We start from the raw sequence: 25,820 nt of genomic DNA, 5'->3' as shown, positions 1-25,820 counted from the left end.
TTGTTGGACATTCCAACAACTTTAAATAGAGTTGTTGGAGTGTCCAACGACTCTCACAACTTTTGCTTTTTGACTTAGTCAAAAAAGCAAATAAAAAAGCAAAAGGTCTATATTATGTCCAAAAATGAAAAATAAACTAAAAAGTAAAAACCTAACTAACTTATGCTATTGTAACTAAACTGGAAAAAATATTACATATTATGGGATATTTACATATGAGATTATCTATGAGATTACAATTTTTAACATTGAGCCCCACAACCGATAGGTTGTACTTAGAGATGGAGGACAGTCAGGTGTTGTAGCACACTTTTGGTGTCCAATGTGATTTCACCTGATCTTCCCTCGTTAATAGAAATAGGAAAGAATCACTATATGTGGGTTAACCATATAATGATTCAATTACCACCGTATAGGTTTTATTTTTGTTTATTTTTTTGTTATTGTTAGATAAATCACAATTTCAATATTTCTAGATATTATTGAATTTTCAATTACTACTTTTCTAGATAATGGTAGATATTTCTAGTTTTCTTTAGGTAAATCACAGTTTAAAAGTTTTTTCTGCAAATCTTGTTTTGGATTTAAATAAGAAACACACAGGTTCCAAGTAGAGAACCATGATGGCGATTAAATATAACCAATGATGGTAAATTTTCTGTTAATGTTAGACATTGTTAGATAAATCACAGTTTAGATATTTCTAGATATTGTTAATGTCAGATATTGTTGAATTTTAAATTACTGCTTTTGTAGACAATGTTAGATATTTCTAGTTTTCTTTAGATAAATCATAGTTTAGCAGTTTTTTCTAATGTTGTAAGTAGCGTATTGTTACCCATATCGGTCGGGCCCAAAGTTAGATATGTATCGTAGTGTATCGCAAAAAAACATAAATTTTAATTAAAATTTCAAAAATTCCAAAAAAATCAAGAAAAATAAGAAAAAGTAGCAAAAAATTCTAAAAAAAGTCATAACACATGAAACAATGATAAATTGCACAAAATACAACCATAAAATAACATATGAAACATTTATGTCTCTATGAGTTGCATAAGACATCATCAAACATTATTTAATATAGATAATATTGCATGCATATCTCACAAGAACAATGCAAAATATTAAATATCTTGCAATTAAAAAGATGCCACAAGACTCATACTTTCATATTACATAAAAAAACAAAAACAAAATAACTAAGTTTATGAACACTTACGTGTTAAATAACTAAGCTTTTTGAAAATATAACCTCAATCATCATCATCATTATCTACTTCTCCTCCTCCTTCAACATCCACATTGTTTCCAATATACGTGGATATGCATTCTTACGTGAGAAATCCGCAAAACCCTATTCCTTACGCACAAATCGGCCCCTAAATCACTCTCACGCATCTTAAGGTGATGAGTTTTCCTCTAAAGGCCTCTACTCAAATCAGAGAATAGGCCGTAGGGAGGTCTTTAAAACCAAAAATTTTAAAAGTAGAGTTTCGGTCTTTTTAAAGTGCGTCAAACACACATCGTACGATACACCCTATATCGTACGATACGATACGATACGATACTCACTCATATCGCAATAAGAGTGTGTATCGTATCGAGTTAGGCTATAGTTATGATATGTATCGTACGATACGGTGCGATAGTTACAACATTGGTTTTTTCTGCAAATCATGTTTTAGATTTAGATAAAAAACATAGCTTCTAGGTAGAGATGCATGATGGTGATTTAATATAACCAATGATGGTGAATTTTCTGTTAATGTTAAATATTGTTAGATAAATCACAGTTTAGATATTTCTAGATATTGTTAATGTTAGATATTGTTGAATTTTCAATTACTGCTTTTCTAGACAATGTTAGATATTTCTAGTCTTCTAGTGGTCACTGATTTTACTGGCATTAGGTTCTCTCTCTCTCTCTATCTATCTATCTATATACATACATATATATATAGAGAGAGAGAGAGAGACTTTGCGAAATTATCAGATATCCCAATTTAGAATTCCAAATTTGATGAAACTTATGCTGATGAAAAATAGAGACATTCAACTATTCATGTTGGTGAATTTATTTTTAGTAAATTGCTCAGAATCTGCTTGTTTTTATAGGGCCTTTCAACTGACTAAAAACAGAGCCCAATTTTCTATAAATCTGCAGTAATAGAGTGGCTGAATTTTCATTCTCAATCGGATGATGATAACACATAATCCAAGAGTCCAGTTAAGCTTAAATTTGAAACATAGTGAGATACTTAAGTGAAAGATGAGTGCAAAATTTCAGAACAGACACCTTGTAAAACCCATGTAAAAAAAAAAGAGTTTTTGGACCCGGGTCAGATCCGACCCGGACCTGGACCCGCCAACCCGTTAGGGTTAAAAAATAAAACCGCAGGGGCGAGGGTTCTTTTAAACCCTCTCCCCCGCGCCGCTGCTCTCCTATTTCCACCCTTCGCTAAAAAAGGGGAACTCGATCGATGCGCCCTTTTAAGATCGTGCAGAGGGAGGGAGGGCTCTCAACCTGCGCCCTCCCTGCTCCCCCTCTCGGTGACCTCCCCTCTGCAATCCTCAGCGAGCCAGACGCTCGCCTCTCCCTCGCTTCCTCCCGTTTCGGCGTACCTCAATGATCGCCCGACGCCGGCCGACGCCGTCAGCAGCCTCGCACGACAGCCGACCCCACCCCTTTTCCAGGTACGCCCTCCTCTTCCCCTCTTTCTCTGCGTACGTCGAGAGGCCGGCAGGAGGTTGGCGCCCCCCTGTCACGCCACCCATCTTTCTCTCTGCGTTCGTCAGGAAGCCGACAACCACCTGCCACGTCTCCCCTCTCCTCTCTCTTTCAGTGTTTGCCGGGAGGTCGACAGGAGGCCGACGGCCACCTGCCGGGCCTCCCCTCTCCTCTCTCTATTGTGGTGTGTTTGGTTATCCAATTGGGAGTGAAACTGTAAAGGCCCTGGGTCTCTAGAAAGATTTCCGCAATGGTTTAAAAAAAAAAATTGCATGTTCAAGGGGCATGCGTTGGGGTCGTTACACACCTGCATTCTGGCTGAAAAATAGGTAGATCTTAAGTTTTTCATGACTAAAAAATGATTATAAAGCAGTGATATGAAAAGTAACTTTCCAGGCCATGATGTTACCAAATTTTCATAAACATCTCCATGAACCTATTAAAGTTGGTAATGTCAGTCTTTGTGTATTAACGCTCTCTTTGGCCCAGCAAGATTTTTCTCCCCTTGTATGAATGTAATTTTATAGTTGTTTTGGCTCCACAAGATTTTTTTTCCTTGTATGAATGCAATTTTATAATTGTTTTTGCACTTTCAACTTTGTGTCCAATTAATAATATCTATTAGAGGATGCCCATGTAAATTTTCAAACAATTTTGTTTTCACATGTTAATGTCTTGGTGCTTTTGGAAGACAGACAATTTTCTTTTATGCTTATGCATGATATCTATATGACTTTTAAGATTTATTGCAATATTTAGGTAGCCTCGTCATTATCCAAAGCTTCAGGGTAGTGTTTTTGTCTTAGCAAATTGCGTTTACATAGAGATGTGTGATGGTGATTGAATATAACTAATGGCCGGTTATGTACTATATGAGGTGTGGTGGTAAATTAGCCCATGATGGATTAGTCAAATATATGGCATGTTCTTTTCTTTTCTTTTCTTTTCTTTTTTGCTTTTTGCTTTTCTGTGGCTATAAGCAAGTTAAATGTTTTGGATTTTGCTGTATGTAGGAAAGACAACATAATTAATTACACTTTTCTAGGCATGTTGCACTTTTTCTTTTCTTGTTGTTTTTCTTAAATGTGAAAATTTTATATTTGCTATTTTATCGAGAATTGAAAAATGACACCAGAAGAAAGATACAATAGAAAAGGGAAGCGACCAATAGGACAACCAAGTTATGATGCCTGAGACATCAGTCTCAGTGCAACAATCTATTATTGATTTAGGTTCATCAAATCTTGAGTCTTCCATAGATGTTCACAATGAAGATGGTTAGAAATAAAATATTGAAATTGAAGAACAAGATCTGGAAGAAGTTAAGCGAAATAGGTCAAAAACATCTATTGTATGTGATGACTTTGATGAAATTACAGTCAAAGGTGTGAAGAAGGTTAAATGTAAACATTGTCCAGTTACTTTAAAGAGTTATAAGAATGGTTGCACTACTACAATTATTAGGCATTTGGAAAGATGCACAGAAAAATCTACCAAATCCAAACAAAAGCTTTTGAGCTTTAGTGGTGCTCAAGGATTTAATTATTCAAACAATATGATTCCTTCAAGTGGTAAGCTTGACATGGAGATAGTGAAGAAGGTAACGACAAGAATGATTGTTGCCCATGAGTATCCATTTAGAATAGTAGAACATGAGTGGTTAATCATGTTTTGCAAAACTTTGAATCCAAAATTTCAACCAATATCACGTATGACCATCAAGAAGGATTGTATGAAGTTGTACAAAGAAGGAAAAAAGAAAATGAAAGAATTGTTCAATGATGTTGACAAAATTGGTCTCGCCGCTGACATTTGGACTTCTAATCAGTCTGTTTCCTATTTGTGTTTGACTGCCCATTATATTGATAAAGAATGGATGTTACAGAAGCGTATTATCAATTTTTGTGAAGTAGAGCCACATCATACTGGGAAAGCATTGTCCAATACCATTGCAAAGTGCCTTATAGGCTAGGAGATTAAGAAGAAGGTTTTGGCGATTACAGTTGACAATGCTTCTAACAACGATGTTCTTATTAGGACATTAAAGAATAGCTTGGAGAAAAGTGATTTAAACTTATATTGTGGTGGCAAATTTTTTCACGTGCGATGTTGTGCGCATATTTTGAATTTAATGGTACAACATGGGCTTGAGGAGATTAAAGGAGCACTTCACAAGGTTAGAGAAAGAATCAAATATATTAAAGATTCACCATCAAGGCTTCATGATTTCATAGTTGTAGCAAAGGAACTAGATGTTCCAACTTCAAGAAAGTTAGTTTTGTATGTCTCCACTAGATGGAATTTGACATACTTAATGTTGGAGATTGCTTTGATATATAAGGATATCTTTTCACAATATAAGGTTCATGATGTATCTTTTGATTGGTTGCTTGAAGATGAAGATTGGGATAGAATTAAAGATACATGCATTTTCCTCAAAGTGTTCTACAATGTTTCTCGGCTTTTTTCGGGGACCCAATATCCGACTTCAAAGTTGTTTTTCTTGGAGATTTGGAAGGTGAAGGACGTATTGGATAAAAAGGTGATTGAGGGTTTTGGCTTTATGAGAACAATGGCAAAAAAAAAATGAGGCAAAAGTTTGAGAAATATTGAGGAAGTCGCAATTTGTTGATGGACATTGCTTTAATTTTGGGTCCTAGAATAAAAAACAAATTGATAAATTTTGTATTTTCTATAATCTATTATGACAAGGAAAAAGCAAAACATGTTCAGTTAGTGAAAACTACATTGCAAGAGCTTTATGATGATTATATTGCTCGCATGAGAGTCAATATAAGGCGACAACCTAAGTCACAAGGATTTGGCCAACAGGGTGCCGCACCCACGTCGACGCGATGCGACTTGGGTGCGGGTGCAGCACCCGGTGCGGTCAAACCGGCACTGGATGTGGTCAATGCACCCAAGGTCATAATAGTCCAAATCTGAACTTAAAAAAAAAACCAATGAAATGGGGCTAGGCGGGGGATTAGGTCAAAAAAATTTCCTCCCCCTCCCGACCCTGATGCCTCCTTTTCTCCTCTAAACCATCTACAAGAGATATTCTAATTGAGAAGATCTATCGTCCTGCGACTCTGGCACGACGACTCTGGTGCGACGACTGCATGTATGTCTCCTTCAATCTCTCTCTCCCCCCGTCTCTCTCGCTCTTCTCGACTAAACCCCTGCCCCGCCTCTCTCTCTGCGTACCTCTCTCTCCCCTTTGCGTATCTCTCTCTCCCCAACCTCCTTCAATCTCTCTCACTCTCCCGTCGGCCTCTTTTCTTTCTCTCTGCCTCTGCCAGAGGCAAGAAGGGCACAGCTCGGCCACCTACGATAGTGGTGGCCGGGTTTGACGCCTCTCGGCCATGCTAAGTGATATTATTTTTGGTAGTGCCTGCCTGCATTGGGGACTAACCAAAACTCTTATATATGCATATGTATGTTTTGTTGAGAGTTAGGATGTTGTTTTCACCATGGGCGTTATGAAATACATGTTTACATATGTTTCTATACTTATTGAATGCATTCTTATGATCTTCTCTTCTGTTGTTTTGCTTGTGTACGTTAAATATATGTTGTATGTAAGTTTTTTTTCTTATTGAGAAGTAAGATGTATTTGGTTGGTAATTAAGTAGTTTTAATCAATTGAAGTTGCTTTCTCATTCGTGACTTCTTGATGTTTCAAGTGTTTTATTTTATCGATATTGCTTTGTCTTGCATTATTATGTGAAGACTGAAGATATACCAACTATTTGTATGGTTTGTTCTGAAACCAGGTGAGTGTAAATATTACATCAACATATGATAGTAGAACACATGGAATTGAAAGTTTTGTGATTGAAAGAGGGGATTTATGGAGGGTGGAGGCATCTCATGGTAGTTCCACATATGGAAATGACAGTTCACCTCTCTTCCTTGTTCAACTTGGACCAGTTTTTTTTGTTCGTGATACAACACTCCTTCTGCCAGTTCATTTATCAAAGCAACACTTGCTTTGGTATGGTTTTGACAGGAAGGTATGGTTTATATATATATATATATATATATATATATATATATATATATATATATACACCCTCCCACACCCCCGCACTCAAGTTTTTTTAAAGTTCCGCATCGCTGCACCCACACCTATGTGACATAGGCGGCAGCTGATTTTAATATTGGTGCTTCAAGCAGAAAGGACATCAATAAGGTTGGCAATAGTGGTGGGGATTCCAAAGCAAGCAGTAGTATTAGTAGTGGGAGTGTTGATTTCTTTGCTTTTTAAAGTAATGCAGACAATATTCCTTTCCAAGATATAAAATCAGATCTTGCCACTTACTTGGAAGATGGATTAGTCAAATACAACGTAGATGGACATTTTGACATTTTGGTATGATAGAGGGATACGATATCAAAATATCGCACTCTTTTACAGCTAGCCCGTGACATATTGAGTATACCTATCAGCATCGTTGCTTCAGAGTTAGCTTTCAGTATTGGAGGTTGAGTGCTTGATGACATTCATAGTTCATTATTACCAAAGACGGTGGAAGCTTTAATTTGTACTTCATATTGGATAAAGATACATCAAGATGTTATAAATGTAATAATAAATCCACAAACTAAATATCTTCATGTTAATTTGTGTAGTTTCATTTTTATTATGATTGATTTAATAACCCTTTTTAGTTTCGCAGGTTGGTGATGATGAATAACCTGAATCACATTTTCTTGAGCAGTAGAAGCAAATTTATCACTTCATATTCATACCTGGTATACAATCCATTATGCATTTGCTTTAGTTGTTGAGATTATGCTAAAAAATGCTCTTTTCTTGTTGTTTTAGTATTCATACAGCCATATAATATTCTCTGAAGTGTTGAATTAATTCTATGTAGGACAAAAATGGCCTTGAACCCAAATATCTCACAGGCAAGGGGCAAGGTGTGTGACAGTTATGTGAGCCTGTAAGTTCGTTTTTGTGGTTAAATTTTACGTGAATAACTTGTTATGTTTGTGGGAATGATGTTCTGTTTCTCAATTTTTTTATTTCTTCTAGCAAGTCTACGATTTTGGCTATGTTTTGGGAGGGTCAAGGAGGGGATCATGAGAACATCCCACCTCAATTTTGATAAATATGCAGGAATTATTAGTAGTTAAACTATTGCATTGTACAGAATTGATTACATATATTGTGGACTGTACAACTTTTTTATACACTATATAAAATTGATTATTTGATTACATTCAATTTTTTTTTGTGAAATGTGATGAAAAAGCCAAACAGGAGGAAAATAGGTTTGTGGGCATTGAATGCACATGCGAATATGTAATCAAGAGTCAGTTTGTGAATTGAGATTTAAGAATGGTCATTTAGTCCTTATAACTTGCCGCAGGGTTGTATAGTATTGCAGTTTATGCAGGGAACACAATGGAACTTCTATATTTATTGCATGGGCAATTTATGCAAAGAATACAAAGGAACTAATTAAAATCTTCATTGAAAATAAGATGCGAGAGAATCGTTTACGGTGGTTTGGACATATTCGGCGAAGGCCTAATGATGCTCCAGTTAGAAGGTTGGAGAAATGGGAAAATATATTAGTTAAAAGAGGTCGGGGTAGGCCTAGGAAGACTTGGATGGAGATGATAGGAAAGGATATGAATGCTTTGAACCTCACCGAGGACATGGCGTTGGATAGAAATGATTGGAGGAAAAGGATTCATGTGGAAGACCCAAAATGAATTTCTTTTTTGGTTCATATCGCTGACCCCAATTGTTTTGGGATGAAGGCGTAGTTGTTGTTGTTGTTGTTGTTGTTGTTGTTGTTGTTAAAAAAACAGGTTTTATACTTTACAAAGCCGAGCCATAACGAGCCGAGCTACTCAATCTCAGCTCGTTACAACCATAACGAGCCGAGTTACTCGATCTCGACTCGTTACAACCATAACGAGCCGAGTTACTTGATCTCGACTCATTACAACCATAACGAGCCCATTTACTCAACTTTGGCTCGGGCTCGGCTATCAAGCTTTTGAAACTCTAGCGGAGCCATAACAAGCCGAATTACTCAATTTCTGCTTGAGATCAGCCATCACGAGCTGACCCGGCTCGGCTCAAGCTCGGCTATCACGAGCTGACCCGAGCTCATATTCAAGCCGAGTTCGAACAAGACTGCTCAGGCTTGGCTTCGAGCTAGAGTCAAGTCTGAGCAGTATACTTTTCAGCCAAGCCGAGCTTCTTGAGCCTCAGCTCCGCTCAAGCCTAACTGGTGTGCACCCCTACATGGAGTTTATGCACAAACAAGGTAATTCAATTGGACTCAGTGTGTAGCCATCAAAACCAATGAAAACTTGAATATAATTGCTCAATCTTCAGTTGACTTACATGCACACAACAAAGAAAAAATGGTCGCCAAACTAAGAACATAGCAGGGCCCTGCTTTATCCCTTAACCAAGTGAAGATGAATGTGATTTCAGTGGAGTTTTGCACTCATCATCAAAATAATTGAATAAAAAAATGAATAAATATTTCACGAATCTGTGAAGCCCTAGCCCTTAACCAAACTAACCTGCGATTTCATTCTACATTAACTACAAATGGAAAAAGAAAAAGGAGAGGAAGTATGATACTGCAAGAACAGATTCAATGCAAAAAAAAGTTCATCAAAGCATAAGTACACCAACAGATCTCACCAATCATAGTCATTCTTTTCGCCGTCTTCATTGAGAAGCTCACTGCCGTCTCCTCGTGCGGGAGTTGTCACACCCAGTTTGAAATGAGAGAAATACCTCAATTTCATTGCTGCAAATCAAATAGAGCAAATGAGCAAGTGGCGATCAATGAATTAGCGCAGAAACAAAATAACAGACCAGAAATGGAGATGGGCATCTCAGAAATTACATATGGAGTCGTCCAAATCCTCGCTGGCTGAAGGGAGCAAGAAATTGTCCCTCTCCCTGGCGTGCATATCGTTGAAGAGTGCGAGATCGTCATCCTTCTCCCTGAACGTCAGCGCGTCCTCGAAGCTCTGCCCCCGCTTGTGACTCTCCGTCTTCGGAGACGGCGAGAGACGCAACGCCGGGGAAGGCGGCATTTGCACCACCACCAACGGCCCGGACTCTCAATCACAACTCCCCCGAAACCGAATTCTCTGACTCCGAGTCGCTCCCCACCCCTTCGCCCACCCACAACTGAACCCCCATACTCAAACAAGCGAATCCCGTAAACCCTAATTCCCCAGAAACCACTGGGATCACCGAGTTCTGCCGATGTGGAGTGCGATATAAGAGGAAAGGAAGACAACCAATTTTACCCAATTCACTCTTTCCGCCATTAGAGCTTTCATTGGACGGCTCAGATGCTTCGCGTTGGTGTTACTCCACAGATGCCCAGCAGATCGACCTCGGCGAAATGAATAGAAGAGGCGGACCTCAATCCTATAAACTCCCCTCAGAGTGAGGAATTCGTGTTTAACTCAGTGGAACCAACAATCCAGAGAGAGAGAGAGACAGAGAGAGGGTTATTCTTCCTTGCTGTTCTCTCTCTTGTTTTTCCGCTGTTTCGTTCTTGGTTTTCTCTGCTAAGTGAGCGTTTTTTTTTTCCTTTGATTTTTCTTTTTCCTGAACCATTTTTGTTTAATTTTTTATTTTGTCTTTGTTTCTCTCTTCTTTCTTTCTTAAATCTTCTTTTCCTTCTGTAAATTTTGTATCTATGCTCAAGCTAAGCAGCATTAAAAAAAAAAGAAGGAACTACTAAAATACTGCCACAGTGTTGAATATGTTGTTTGATAGATCACCTGCAATTATTTATTAATTTTGACGATACAAATGTGATGCGTTTGCTAAAATAATTATCATTGTCTTTGCATCATGTGAGGCAAAAAGAAAAGGATAAAACAAGAGTTAAGAGTGCCTCTTTGTTATCCTGCCAACGGTCCTATTTGAGTTAAATAGTATTGTACCATAGGAAAGAAAGAACTCACAAGATCTAGATCATTGTGTTCCAAGTGTGATTTTGTGGAACTTAGTTTGCTATAGATAGGCACCGTATCATTAGATAATGTTGACAAAGATCTACAACTTTGATTCACATGATTGACTGTTCCTGATCCTGTTTTTTGCCTTCTTATGTAATTGGAATATACTCATAAGAATCTTATGAGTCATTGGAGAATGTTTGGCACCATTTTGAAACGTAACCAAGTTCTTAGATTCTCATGTTTCTAAAATGATCTGAAGTCTTGAACTGGATTGCTTTTACAGTGCTTTGAGAACTTCAAAATTTCTGCTATGACATGTGAGTACATGGTTTTTTTTTTCTTTTTTCATATTAACAGTGTACATTCATGAAGATGGTCCATTTTCTTGTGACACAAGCATAAACATCATGTGAAAGTCGGAGGCTTCTCATGCAATTCCCTGAATTCCAGTTCCACAAGAAGTTATTTTACTTGCTAGAATATTACTATATGAGGAGTCTGTTTGAAAGCAATTTTCACAAATTGGAACTTGATAACATCAAGACACTATCAGCTGTTCACTCTTTCCTTTTAAGAGAAAATGAGCTTAGAAACAAGATTTTCTTGTTTGATAATTGTAAAACTGCCCTTTAAGCTTGTGTTGACAACTAATCAGAACATGAACATGTTAATCTAAAGAATCAACGGTCTAGTTCGAATGATGCCAATCAACAGGTTGGTTCTTGATATCATCATGGACAGACGACAGTGGCCTTCATTATTTATTTTCTTATAGCATTTTGACAATGTTGGCCTCTAGGTAAAACAAAATGTCATAGTCTAAACGATAGCAATTCCTAGATAGATGAACCATGATCCAACAAACGGGCTTTTATAACAGTAAATACAAGCAAATATGGGCCGTAGATCTCAAGAATCAACACTTCAAGACCACAATCATCAAAGCACGTGTACTATACTGATATCTTGATCCAATAAAACCTGGAACACCAAGAATTTGCAGTCCACTGACATTTTGGTTTACTTGAAAGGTACCTCATAATCCAAGGAGTGTTTAATGAATATGTGAAACAATTATTTTTTTTATTTACAAGATAAAAGTAGATGTGGACATATGGTCATTATAAGACAACTGCAATGTTCCATATATTTGAACAACACAAATTGAGTAAGATTTACTCTATCTTAAATCATTTAAGGACATTTTGGTCATTCAAAAGTATCATAGTCTTTAGCAATAGTGCCCAATACGAGGGGCCATCTCATTCATTTCACATGAAAAAAGAGGGGAAGGTAACAAGGGAAGAGAGTGACATTTCATCAATAAAATAAGTGACTTTGCCCAATAAATGAACTATCTAAAAAAGCGCTTCAAAGAATGAGGATACAAGGAGCCACATCAAGTGCAAAACAAAGCTAACCTTGTCTATGAAAAGTGATAGTTTGTAGCTTGATTGTCATTCACAATATTATATTAAGGGGAGTCTGATAGCTTCATTTCTCAAGTCCGAGAGAGATCGTTGGATTTGAGAATCAAGGATCTTTGGATCGACCCGCAGGTCTAGGCAGAGAACCGTGAATTAAAGCCAAATTTTGTATCTAAGATCCTCAAAAAGCTAAGAACTGAGATACTTTGTTCGAGAGCCTTGATCTAGGTGTAGGTAAGGGGTGTCAACGGGTCGGGTTTGGTTCGAACCCAGGTGGAACCAGACCTAGCCCCGATTTTTTGGTATGGTATCGGGTCCGGACTCGGTTCTAATCAGACCCACCATAAGAGAAACCATACCTGCACCCCATAAGAACTACATGAACCAGACATGGGCCATACCCAATAAAATAATATTTTTATCATTTTTACATTAAAAATTTATGGGTCTTAATCAGAACTCAGGTCGGGCTCGGGTCTGGTATAAAATTTCACAAACTATACCTTGCTCCATGTATTAATCAGACCTTCAGGTCCAGACCCAGGTCTTAATCGGGTCTTCTTATTTATCACCATACCCAAACCCTATAGGGTTTGGGTAAACCCCACACATTGACACCCCTAGGTGTAGGGCTAGCATCAATGCCTTCTGAAGATCTACAGATATGATATTCAAGGCTCTCAAATACACCCTTAGTGACCTGTTTAACTTATCAAACCTTCTCAAAACTCACTGGTGCACGGGTGTGTCTATAGCTTTTAGAGGTAGGCCACATAAGGCAAGGTGGTCATGAGGCTCCACTCGGAGTTCCTCTGTTCAGCAAGGGTTCTTTATAATAATATTTAAAAAAAAATAAAACTTATCAAACCTTTATGGATATTTTTGAAGCTTCAATGATGCCGGAGGCCAGGTCAATATTGCAAGTCACTTTGACTTGGCTAGAACCCTCACCAAGTTCATTTTTGAGTAGAATTAGCTAATAAAGGTTATATTCTTGGATACCACGAGAAGCTATAAATTCATTGAATTTTGGCAATGACAAGCACCCTATAGTTTCTATTTGGATAGTCTAAAGAAGGCTCCCTTAATCACCGAGCACACATTGACTGGACTTTGGTTGGTAAAACCCTAGAAGCCTCTCTTAATTCATTGGATAGTACACCCAGTTTCGACTGGGTAAGAGATGTCACATGTGAGTTTCAAACTTGTGATGTCCGGTCAACTTGGCGACATTCATAAATCATCCCTACCATATAAGTTGAGCCCTTGTAAGCACAAACACTTTATAGTGCAAGTTAAGCTACATGCATTTTTTTTTTTTTTGTTCTTTTAGTTGACTCTTAGCCATCAAGAAGTTGTAAGCCTAAACTTGAAAAAAAATTGTAGAAAAAAGGTCAAAATTTGTAAAAATATGGAGAAATATGGCTCTCAACTCCAATCCCATGTAGATGAGACAAAATGATAAGTTGATTCTTCTTGTGGTTCCAAACCAACTTTTGGGCTTAAGCAAAAATGATCCCAATGTAAAGGGGGTGTGTTAGTGCGCCTCACCTTGTGTTGGGACGTTGCAAGTTCAAATCCCAATGGTATGGTTGTATAACTGGTAGGGGTCTTCCTAACCCCCAGCTTTCTATGTCTAAAAGAAATGATCTCAATGCAGCAGAGACTCATGTTTAAAGAGATGCATTAAAATTTGCTGTTGACACATATAAAGTTGTGCAAAATGTTCCTTTACAAAAATTTCCCTTGCCTGTTTTTTTCATTTATTTTCCTAAACAACTCCTCCCTTTGGATACGTGGAATGCTGGCTTGACCATTAGATTATTTATGAGGTCACCCGGTAGGCTACTAATGCATTGCGTTTGCACAAGTAGGAGGCAAGAGAAGACAGGTGAGCCCCCTCTCAAGTTCCCCATGTTCCATTCCACCAACTAAATTACAGCAGTAGCAAAAGCAACGACAACTATCACATTGAGTAGCAGAAGCTTCCTGATAAAAGGCCTGATTGGGTGGACACGTCAGTGTACTATTTACAACCAACAAATGTGTTCATTTTGTTTGTTTTCATTAGAACAGACACCTCAAACCGATGTTGTCAGTATCCGTATCGTCCCTGAATTGTTGGGCCACCAATTCAGCTGTATTGGCCCGATACTATACTCAAGTGAATCTCATGTATTCGGCCAAAAAATAATTAAAAAATATTATGTGTCAATCATGAACATGTGTTAAAACCAATAAAATAATATTAAATTAATTTTTTATATTTTTTAAATTTATTTAAAATATAGCCTATTCAAGAAAAGCATGTTGACCTCTCTCTCTCTCTCTCTCTCTCTCTCTCTCTCTCTCTCTCTCTCTATATATATATATATATATATATATATATATATATAGAGAGAGAGAGAGAGATGTGCAGCTACCAATGGAATGATTGTGGCCGTCCAGCCACTACTGTCCAAAAAATGCGAAAAATCTCTACAACCTGTTGTATGCATGTTTTAGCACCTTAAGCAGTGCTTTAAAGCGCCATTAAAGATAGTGACACTTTAATAAAGCACCATTAAGCTTAAAACTCACATAAACAATGTTTTTCGAGTTTTATGGGCACCGCACTATATATATATATATATATATACAACAACAACTACGCCTTCATTTCAAAACAATTGGGGTCGGCGATATGAACCAAGAAAATCATTTTAGGTCTTTCACATGAATCCTTCTCCTCTAATCATTTATATCCAATGACATGTCCTCGATGAGGTTCAAAGCATTCATATCCTTTTCTATCATCTATATCCAAGTCTTCTTAGGCCTACCCCGACCTTTTTTAACTAATATATTTTCTCATTTCTCTATCCTTCTAATTGAAGCATCATTAGACCTTCGTCGAATCTATCCAAACCATTGTAAACTATATATATATATATATATATATATATATATATATATATATATAGAGAGAGAGAGAGAGAGAGAGACTTATTTTATAAGTACTACATCCCTAGTTGCAATAAAAATAGAGAACTTCAAAGGGATATAAAAATTGCTTAAAAGGTATGACTCATTTGGAGATTTGTGCTTTTCCTTATGATTCTTCTTAAGGGCTATCAATAGGTCCAACCCGTTGATGTTGGACCTAGACCAGCCTACCAGGTCGCTTTCCTCGGGTCTGACCCATCTTATACGCAACCAAACACAAACTAGACCTGATATTCTTAATTTAAATGATTAGGTTGGACCCGAGTCATGCTTGGTAAAATTAGGAGTTAGCAAAAATTCAAGCACCATACTTGGTTCAAGTGGTTTTGATTGGATAGTGGTATGATCTGAGATCCATTCAATGCCCAAGTGCTGACTACACGAATTAGGGGTGCAAAAGGGGGGATGGATCCAAGCCATTCTTTTGGTTGCGAACTCCCCCAAGAGGAATAAAGAAGAGTTTCTCGATCAGGAGAGAAGGAACTTGAACCCTTAACCTGTAGTTTTAGAGACAATTGTTCTACCATTGAAACGATCTCCCCGCAAAGAAGAAATCATAACTATTGGCAAGCCGCTGAATGTGGATGTGGTTCAAATTAGGTCGGGTCTCCGATCCCAATGTGTTATACTGGTACATGGATATTGAAGCATATTCAGATTGCTTCAAGCTTATATGATCAGACAATTTGGAATTCAGATCAGTACCTTTTGACAGATCCACAATTGTATCCGGATCAAATCTAATTCAATTACACTTTTTAGATGTAAAACCCATTGTTTTTGCACCTTTTTCTTTATTGGATTCAGTATTATCATTTAAAACTTGGATCTTGATTCAGCTCTACTATTGGATCGAGTTCAGATCAGGATTCAAATCCGAACTATTGTTTCAACATTCTCATTTGAATTTTGGATCTACTATGATCTGGCCGGTATAGGACTTGTTTACACAGTTGTCATGAATATGATCCGATTGAGGCGTGCCCAATTGAATCTGGACCTTACGGATACAACCCTACACAAATACTATGACACCTATTGCTTGCTTTTCCCTTAAAGCATGGGGAACCAACTCCCTTTCATATTTTTAAAGTTGTTTGGCAAATGTAAAAGTTGCATCTTGGTGAGACCAACACAAATCATGGGCATATGAGTGCAAGCTTTGTGACAGATGAATAATGGGGCAGTGAAAGTGGATCAGGTCCGGTCCGAACAGACCTTGTTACGGTGCGAGAGTGTCTGGACATGGAGAGAGGATCCAGGTCCGGTATCTTAATGTGTAACTGGGGTAAGCATGGGATTTTATCCAACAAGAAAGCGCTTGTCTCATAACCTTGGCGACACAGGATCTAGCATGGAATTCTCTGGGACCAGATCCACCAAGGCATGCTTAAGTCTCATTCATTCAAAACCATACTAGTGGCGAAGGATAGAACATAGTTTCTTTGAAAAGGGTGCAAATCGGTCGGATTTGGGCAAGATCTTGCTAGATCCAAATTCAAATCTGAAATACCAACAGTAGATCTGAATCTAAATCTAGATCTGAATCAGTTCTGATGAGGTAAGGTTGAATATGGATCTGAACTATATGTAGTAACGATGGATCCAGTAAGTAGAAAACCAAACTATTTACAAGTAAAAAATGAAAACAATTCGGATTCTGATCTGAATCTGAATTAGATCAGACTATAATATTGATTAGAATCAGATCAAAACCTGAAAATAATCTGATTTAACTGATCAAAATCTGATCTGATTGCTCATGCATTTGGATATTACTTCGAGGATCCAAATAAATAAATAGCATGTCAGACTCAGATTGGATATCCGGATATATCCCATCCATTTGCACCCCAATGCAAATGGATTGAGTAGAGGATGAATAACCAAATTCTTAGTAATTGATCTGAATTCGGATCTTCATACCAACAAGTTCAAGTAAAGTAGAATTTAATATGGATAACAAATATATATGGTGGTATTGGAATTGGGTGAAAAAGGTTGGATACATTTTTTTTTTGGATAGGCCAACAGAACCCCTTGCCTAGCAATTGAATTTATTTTAACAAACTTATCATTATTCTAACAAATTTTATTCGGGAACTTAAATGCTGGGTAACATCGTGCTTTCACCCCCCCCCCCCCCCGTGGCTCAAGCTTATTGGGACAATAGATCTCATATTGTTTGCTAAAATATTTGGAAGTTGAGGAACACATCATATCAGGAGGGTATGCTTTCAAGTAGAACGACAACTGCTGATCTTGTTTGGACGTTATGTATCGAACATTTTGCTGTGATAGTAACCGATTTCTCAAATGAAATTTATTTTTTTATTTGCAAAAACCAACCATTACACATGTGATCAGATTTGCGTAGTGCTTATAAAAGCTGAGGTCTTCTCTTCTTGGTTGTCTATGACATAGACAAATTTCTTTGCTTAGGTGTTAGGAAGAGTTGAAGTTGATTGTTTGCACTGGTTGTCATCATTTTAGCATTGGTGATTTCAAATAACCAGTGATGGTCTAGAATCATAAATGGTGCTGTTCAAGGACGTCGATCTTGAAATCCAACACTTTCTTTGACAAATCTTTTTGCATGTTTTGTGTAAGGGGCCTTTGATAGATATGAGTTTCTTTTTTTTCTTGCTTCAAACTTGTAATAATTTATTATGGAAAGATAAGCCACCATATAAGCTACCACCTGTGGGTGATCTTTTGTAATAATATAAAATTCGGGTAACTCCATCGTTTCAAAAAATGGGTAGCCTCCCACATCGTTTAAAAAAAAAAGCTGGTTTGGCTCATTGAGTAGGCAAGTCAAGCCACAGACAGATCATGTAGCATAAATAGGTCTAGTCTGAATGAAAGGTCTACTTTTCACCTATTGAGGTTATTCATCTTTTTCACCCCAAGATCATAAACCTAACCCTGCTGGTTTTGCCTGATAGCGGAAAACTCCATACGTTTACCCTTGGCCCAAATAAGTCGCCACACTTCGGCTTGCACAAGGGATGACACTCATGGGATTTGAACAAAGACTGCCTGCCTTGCGGCTTAGGCTCCATCCCATTACACCAAACCCCTTTGGGGCAATGAGTGATATCCAAGGTGCCTTTCTCATTAAGGTTTCTTGGACCTGATCCCCTTTCTAAAAGTGTCATCATGTTTTGAATCTTTTAGACAATTTTATTGGCAAAAATCTTGAAAAAAAACAAATAAAAAAATATGAAGAGTAGAAACAAAAATAAATAATATGAATAATAGTATATCTGACATTTCAATGATATTATGCTGACATAAATGTAAATATTGTGTCATTTTCATCTAAATGTTATTGTGATATCCGATATTTGTCATCGACCCGAGCACTTAATTACCACACAAAACACAGAAAATCACTACCACGTTCAGCAACTTTTTGTGTACAACTCCAAACACAAAAAGTCGTTAACACATAGCAATTTGTTGTGTAAATCATAAATCATAAAACATGCACTGGTCATTTTCTATGTTTTGTGTAGCCCGAGTATTTTGTAAAGTATTTGAGTCCGATAACAAGATCTACTCCTACCTTTAAACTGACAGTGGACTGCATTATTTTATATAAAAAAACACAGTGTGCCGTGCTCTCTCAGACCCAGAAGGGCATGTGACCTAAAGGGTTAAACCTACCTTTTTTTGCATGCTCCATGGTGTAGACATTCAAATTTAGACCCAGTTCGAGAATCATTTGTCGGTTCCACTCATCCCCTATGTCATTGCCATTCTTCGTACCCCTTTTAAATCTTATGATGTAAGTTGTTTTGATTAAATATGACCCTATACATAGATTCACCATGGTCGATTTAATAAGAATAGACCCTTGGATCGTATTTTTTCAACGAGAAACTATGATTTCTTAAATCACAAAATTTTATGTTTTATCAATCATTGATTTTTTTAATCGCCAAAAAATCCTATATACAGGTCAGATTTTGGCAATTTAACTGACAATATTCACTAAATGAATGATGTAGATCACATCTGTGGAGTCGGATTTATTCAAAACAACTGGCATCAATCAAGTCCCAAGAAAGGGTACGAAGATAGGAAGGACATAAGGGATGAGTGGAACAGATCGATATCCCGAACCTGAATTGGCTCGTCACGGCAGGCGCGTGTGTGTGTGGTAGCCATCCCATCCCCTTATTCTTTGGAACAAGTGTTAGAATCTTTATGTAGGTTATAAAGCCCATAAGCTTTTTGAGATTCTTCAATATGGAACTATTTCACATCATCAAAGTCCAAAAGTACTCCATAAAGGAGTGGTCCCCATTTGTTTTCTTTATTTGAATTACCTCTTCATCTCTTTCTACATCCAACATTCCTCCACAAATTCAAAGAATGAAAGCAGAAGGAAACAAAGATGTAAGATGGAGTAATCTGCAGCAGGACATATCATGCTTTCAGTAATAGTACCTTCTGATTTGAACCACTACCTTAGTTGACTAACTTTACCCCCACAGGAACGAAGTGAACTAAAGTCTTGAACTTGAACCTTTGATGTATGAGTGTCCATTAGCAACAACACGATAAAGGTTCTGGTTGTAATCTTTAGGGGTGACACGTTAATAACCATGGGCTTGAATCATGTTTCATGAGTGACTTCAGGAATAACCCAATTCCTTAAATTGCGGTCACACAGTCACACTCACATAAGTGAACTTCTTCAAAGATGCACTGCTAACATCTCGCCAAGAAGGCTTTGAACCCATTCAGAGTTTTAACTCTTCCTTAACTTGCAGCTATATCACATTTCCAGAGTAATCAGGGGAACAAACACAGATACATAGTATCACATTATGAAGGTGTTATCCAGTTCACCCTACAGTTTGTTATTACCATATTAAACCTAATTTATGGGATCTTCACTCAAATTGGTTGGGTTGCCACTGTAGATGAACTACTGATGGGTTTCAGTCTCATCCCCTCTCTGAATTTCAGGACTAATGACTTATCTAGTCCTTTTACTAATGGATCAACTGTGTTCTCTTTGGATCCAACATAGTTTATAGCAACCACTAACTGAGGCACCAGTTTCCTAACAGATTTTATTTTGACTTGGATATGTCTCCTCTGCTTTTGATTATATTTTGTGCTTTTAATCTTTGCAATTGTGGTCATATTGTCACAATGCACAGATATTGCAGGAATTGGTTTGCTCATTAAAGAAAGTTCCTCTAAAAGCCTCTTTAACCATTCAACTTTCATTCCTGTGATATCTAAAGCACAAAGCTCAGTTTCAAAAGTAGACTGTGACAAGATGGTTTGCTTTACTGATCTCCAGGTGACTACGCCGTCACCCAAAGTAAATATATACCATGTTACACCATAACTCTTAAAGTTCATGGCAATCTAGTTCGCATCACTATATCCCTCAAGAACAGCAGTGAATCTCTTGTAATGCAAACTCAATGAAATAGTTTCTTTTAGGTACCTAAGCACTCTGTCCAATGCCTTCTAATGAGTGTGATTTGGACAACTTGTGTATCTACTTAATTTTGTCACCGAAAACGAAATATCTAGTCTCGTGCAATTTGCAAGATACATCAAATTTCAATAATTTGGGAATACCTTAATTGAGACACAAAGACACCAGTCGTATTCTTATAAAGAGGAGTAAAAGGGTCATATGGAGTTGCTACCCATCTTCCTTGGTTATAGCCAAATTTCTCAAGTACTTTCTCAATAAAGTGAGATTGAGAAATAGCTATCCCCTCAGATGAACGAGTCAGCTTTAAGCCTAAGATCACATTTGCAATTCTCATATCCTTCATGTCAAATTTACTACTAAGAAACGACTTCGTCTCATTCATAATTCCCATATTGGAACCAAACAATAGAATATCATCTACATACATGCATAAAATGATACATGTATCACTTTTAACTTTACAATAAACACATTTATCAGACTCATTCACAACAAAGCTAAATGATAAAAGTTGTTGGCCATAACACATTTAAAAACAACATAAATAGTAAATAAAAGTAAAAAAATGTGTTTACCTCAAAATGATAATCATGCTCTTTGTCTAGCATATTGATTTATAATAGGAAGTTGCTGCCCATAACCAAGTTGTCCTTACTTTTGAAAAATTTATACAACTCCGAATACAAGGTGACCTTGTCAACTATCTTTTTAAATTAAAAAATATAGTAGAAGATGGTTCTACTATCAATGTTATATAGAGCGGCTTGGAGATACTTCGCTCCTTCATTTTGTTTCTTAGCATCCCTTTCTCTATCTAAGGTAATCACTTATGATGCAGGCCATATCGTTTCCTTTTATTTAAGACGATTTATGAAATACTTTAATAACACTATTATTGTGTTCATTAGACAGAAGGAAACATCGATTAGTAGTGCACCACAAGAACTGTGATTAGTCGTGAAAGATCAGCATCTACAACCCTTTCTTGGTATAAACGAATGTTTTGCTTGTTCACTTTCACATAATCCAGCACCTCGATCATTTTCTTTTTTAATAGTAATGTTGTGTTTGCGCTAATGAGTTTTTAAACTAAAGATACTACATTTATTTATTATTGTTTTTTAATCCTAACAGATTTTTTCTTTGTAGACAAACAATATCATCGGGACATTCAGAACGGTTGGAATCGACAATGAAGGGTCACGACAGGCAGATATATATATATAAGTCCAATCTATTAAATACCTAACTGCATTTAATTGTGTACAGTAGACATGTACAAGTGCTGGTTCTGTTTTTTTTTCATTTTGGAGGTATTAACTGCTGTCATGGGCTTAGAAGCCAAGGCTCCCAAAAAACAAAAAGGTGAAAACATGGCGGTCCCGAACACAACTTTGTTTTTTATTGTTACAAACATTATTTAGTCTGTTCACAATGTTCACTATGCTATATTTCACAGGCAATGGTGGAGAAGAGACAAACTTAAGCATAGGTGCTTAATAAAAAAAGAAACTTAAGCATAGGTAGTTTATCCATCCAGAGGGAACCTTTTTTTTTGTTCATGGGTATTTTGGATATCACTAGCTCGCTTTAGCAGATACTTAGTTTTGTTGGCATCTCATCTTGGTGGAGATCGGGCCATGTAATGTCATGTAATTAAAGCCTATTCACTAGTGGACTATGGTCATGTCCATATGACCACTTACTCTAGTAAAAAGTCACACTTGCAAGTATTTGACTGCTTGCCTTGCCGTCTCCATGGTTTTGGAATAAAAGATGCATCAGGTTATAACATTTTGATGTATAGATGGGACTTTATAGAGAGTCTAAAAACCGATGCATCAGGTTATGATGTATGGGCCGAATTTTATAAAGAGTTTTAAAAACCGATGCATCAGGTTATTATCATCATGGGGGGGGGTGTAAACATCCTTTTGGATAGCTTCAACGTGTAAGCTAGTTGGGCTCTTGATAGGATGTTAGCTACGCATGGATCACTTAATGGGACATTATGGTGCATGTAGCCATTTGGATCACGATGAGTGCGAGTTTCCATAATGGGTTCATGTTACTCGTTTTGCCCTTATTATCAAACCATGCACTTTGGATCTATAGAACCCTAGAAACCCTAGTTGTCTAACCCATCATCATTTATAAGAAATTTGAGTTTTCTTTTGCGTGTATTTTCCTTCTTCTTCTCCCTTTGTTATTGTTTAAGGTGCTTGTGTGGTGGAGGCTAACTTACTTAATGCCAGGGTGATTCGTATAGCACGAGAAGGTACAGACTTGGTTGTATCACATAAGTGAAATTGTGTACACCCTACTGCACTCTGGTTCTTTTCTTGATGGGGGCAATTGTTGCTTTTAAGAAGGCGCTATTGTTGCGTGCCTCCAAGTATCATTCCCACCGATAGAGATAGAGAGAGGAAAACAAGAGAGAGGGAGACAGAGAAAGGGAAGATGGGGGGGGGGGGGGGGTGGAGAAGAGGGGGAAGAGCGGGGCCTGAGAGAAGGGTGTACCTTCTCCTCCTCCACCTCTTCTTTTTCTTCTTCCTGCAACAAATAGAGAGAGATAACACAAAAGGGGAAGGGTTAGGGTTACGCCTCTCCTCTATCATAAGGGGGCTTCGTGTGGTCAATGAAGTTAAAAAAATTAATATGAATGCTTTTTAATATGGATAAAAAAGGATTTATAAGATAATCTTTTCTTTTCTTGAACATAACCCAGGCCCAAACTCACTTTTTTTCTCTTTTTAAGATTAAAAAAGGAATTTTAATATGAATCCTAATGTAGATTCATACATAATCTAGACCCAATGTATGAATCTTAATATGTACTCCAAAATGGTTTAGGCATATTGAATTTTTTGTATATATATATATATATATATATATATATATATATATATATATAACCATGTCCTCGTACCCACATTTTTTGGAATTGTTGTATTATACCCGCACCTGCACCCGTACCCAGGTGACATAGCCGGACTTCTATATCTAAAAAAATGAGGGCCCTGGTGGCCATCAAACAAATGTGTCTGATCCAAGATGTTTTGCAATTTTTTAGCTTTTTCGGATCTGATTATGATCCAAATTCCCATGTATTTAGCTGCTCAGGTTCTAAACAGTTTTCATCCCTTACATCAAACTATGGACAAAAACTCTCCATCAAGATGGGATATATATATAATACAGTCTGAGCAGTGGCGGAGCCATGGGTGGGCGGTCGCCCACCCCAGAATTAGAAACCGAGTCGAAATATGATACGACTCGGGTCTTATTCTTCATTCCGCACGATTTGGTGGTTGCATTCTTTCCTTGCGAATGCTTGTCGAAGAAGATCAGAGTAGGGTGGTGCAGGAGTGGAGATCAAGCCTCCCTGCGATACAGAGTACCCTATGGCACCCAGACGCATGAGACAGTGGACATGGGATGGAGCCAGCCGAGGGAGTTGCTCTGCCTCATGCTGTGGCGAGGACCGTCCCCTCCGAGAGGGAGCTGAGGAGGCACCTCAGTTGGAAGACCTTCGGCTTGCTGCTGGATCACCACCGAGAAGGAGGTGGCTCAACTACCGAAACAGGCTTTCGATCTCGATCTATGATCTTCACCACCACGGAGGCTTCGAGCCATTGCGTCACCAATAGAGGTCGATCATCACCACCCAAAGTCTGCCCACCCAACGAAAAACTTCTGGCTCCGCCACTGAGTCTGAGTGTACCTACAATCTAGTTGGCATCTCTTGATCCAAGTTGTTTTGACTCAATCTAAACTCATAAATGTGTTTAGCATGGTCGATTTAGTGGGAATCGGCCCTTGGATCATGTTTTTTCAATGAAAAATATGTTTTTTGAGTTGGGGAAGATCAGTGCCTTTATAGCCAATGATTTTTGCATTGCCAGAAAAACTTGTAAGCCAGTTGAGTTCCAGTGATTCAAAAGCTGGTTCCCACAAAAAAACAGAATGTAAATCACATCCATGAGGTCAATGAAGTTTGCTAAGCCATTTTTACATACACCTAGTTGCACGTTTTTTGCTTAGTCCTAACCTGTAGTTTTGAATCATTGATTTTGATGCATCCAGTGTTATAAAAAACGTGCCTTGAGGTGCAAAAGGCATGCCTCGCCTTGAGGGGCGGCCCTCTGTGCCTCAAGGAGCAAGCCTGAGACACAAAAAAAATTTATTATTATTATTTTTTTTAAAAATAAGATTTCTGAGACATGATCCACAAGATTTTTGTAGGTTAATCTCATATATTTTCTAGTTATTTCAGTTATGTAACTAGTTTCTTAGTATATTACTATATTTTAACTTTTGTTGGTCAATCTCGTATATTTTTTAGTTTTTCAGTTATGTAATTAGTTTCTTAATATATTTTAACTTTTGTTGGTTAATCTCATATATTTTCCAGTTATGTAATCAGTTTTTTAGTTACTGTTATATGTTAATCTCATATTTTTTAGAATAATCTCATATATTTTAATTTTTGTAGGTTAATCTCATATATTTTTCAGTTATTTCAGTTATGTAATCATTTTTTATTATATTTTAACTTGTGTTGGTTAATCTCATATATTTTCCAGTTATGTAATAAGTTTTTAGTTACTTTTATATGTTATTCTCATATTTTTTAGAATAATCTCATACATTTTAACTTTTGTAGGTTAATCTCATATATTTTCCAGTTATTTTAGTTATGTAATCAGTTTCTTAGTATATTTTAACTTTTGTTGGTTAATCTCATATATTTTCCAGTTATGTAATTAGTTTTTTAGTTACTTTTATATGTTAATCTCATATTTTTTAGAATAATCTCATATATTTTAACTTTTGTTTGGTTAATCTCATATATTTTCCAGTTATGTAATCAGTTTTTTAGTATATTTTATCTTTTGTTGGTTAATCTCATATTTTCCAGTTATGTAATCATTTTTTAGTTACTTTTATATGTTAATCTCATTTTTTTTTGAATAATCTCATGTATTATAACTTTTGTAGGTTAATCTCATATATTTTCCAGTTATTTTAGTTATGTAATCAGTTTCTTAGTATATTTTAACTTTTGTTGGTTAATCTCATATATTTTCCAGTTATGTAATTAGTTTTTTAGTTACTTTTATATGTTAATCTCATATTTTTTAGAATAATCTCATATATTTTAACTTTTGTTTGGTTAATCTCATATATTTTCCAGTTATGTAATCAGTTTTTTAGTATATTTTATCTTTTGTTGGTT

General features: G+C 36.9%; 1 protein-coding gene across 1 annotated transcript in view; it reads right to left on the bottom strand.

Annotated features, from left to right (window-relative positions):
* LOC149840847 (uncharacterized) overlaps positions 1-10,234 on the bottom strand; it is a 29,071-nt gene extending 18,837 nt beyond the window's left edge. Inside the window, exons 1-2 of the mRNA XM_090005146.1 lie at positions 9,619-10,234; positions 9,411-9,519 (exon numbers count right to left, since the gene is read on the bottom strand). Coding sequence (XP_089861272.1) covers positions 9,411-9,519; positions 9,619-9,811 — 302 coding nt within the window. The 5' untranslated portion in view covers positions 9,812-10,234. The remainder of the gene's footprint in view (positions 1-9,410; positions 9,520-9,618) is intronic.
* Between the last annotated feature and the right edge of the window lie 15,586 nt (positions 10,235-25,820).

Source organism: Nuphar pumila, chromosome 4 (assembly GCF_984573655.1).
Source record: "Nuphar pumila chromosome 4, dmNupPumi1.hap1.1, whole genome shotgun sequence".
Taxonomy (NCBI): Eukaryota; Viridiplantae; Streptophyta; class Magnoliopsida; order Nymphaeales; family Nymphaeaceae; genus Nuphar; species Nuphar pumila.
The sequence above is the reverse complement of the archived record's forward strand: the minus strand, read 5'-3'. Positions and strand labels throughout refer to the sequence as shown.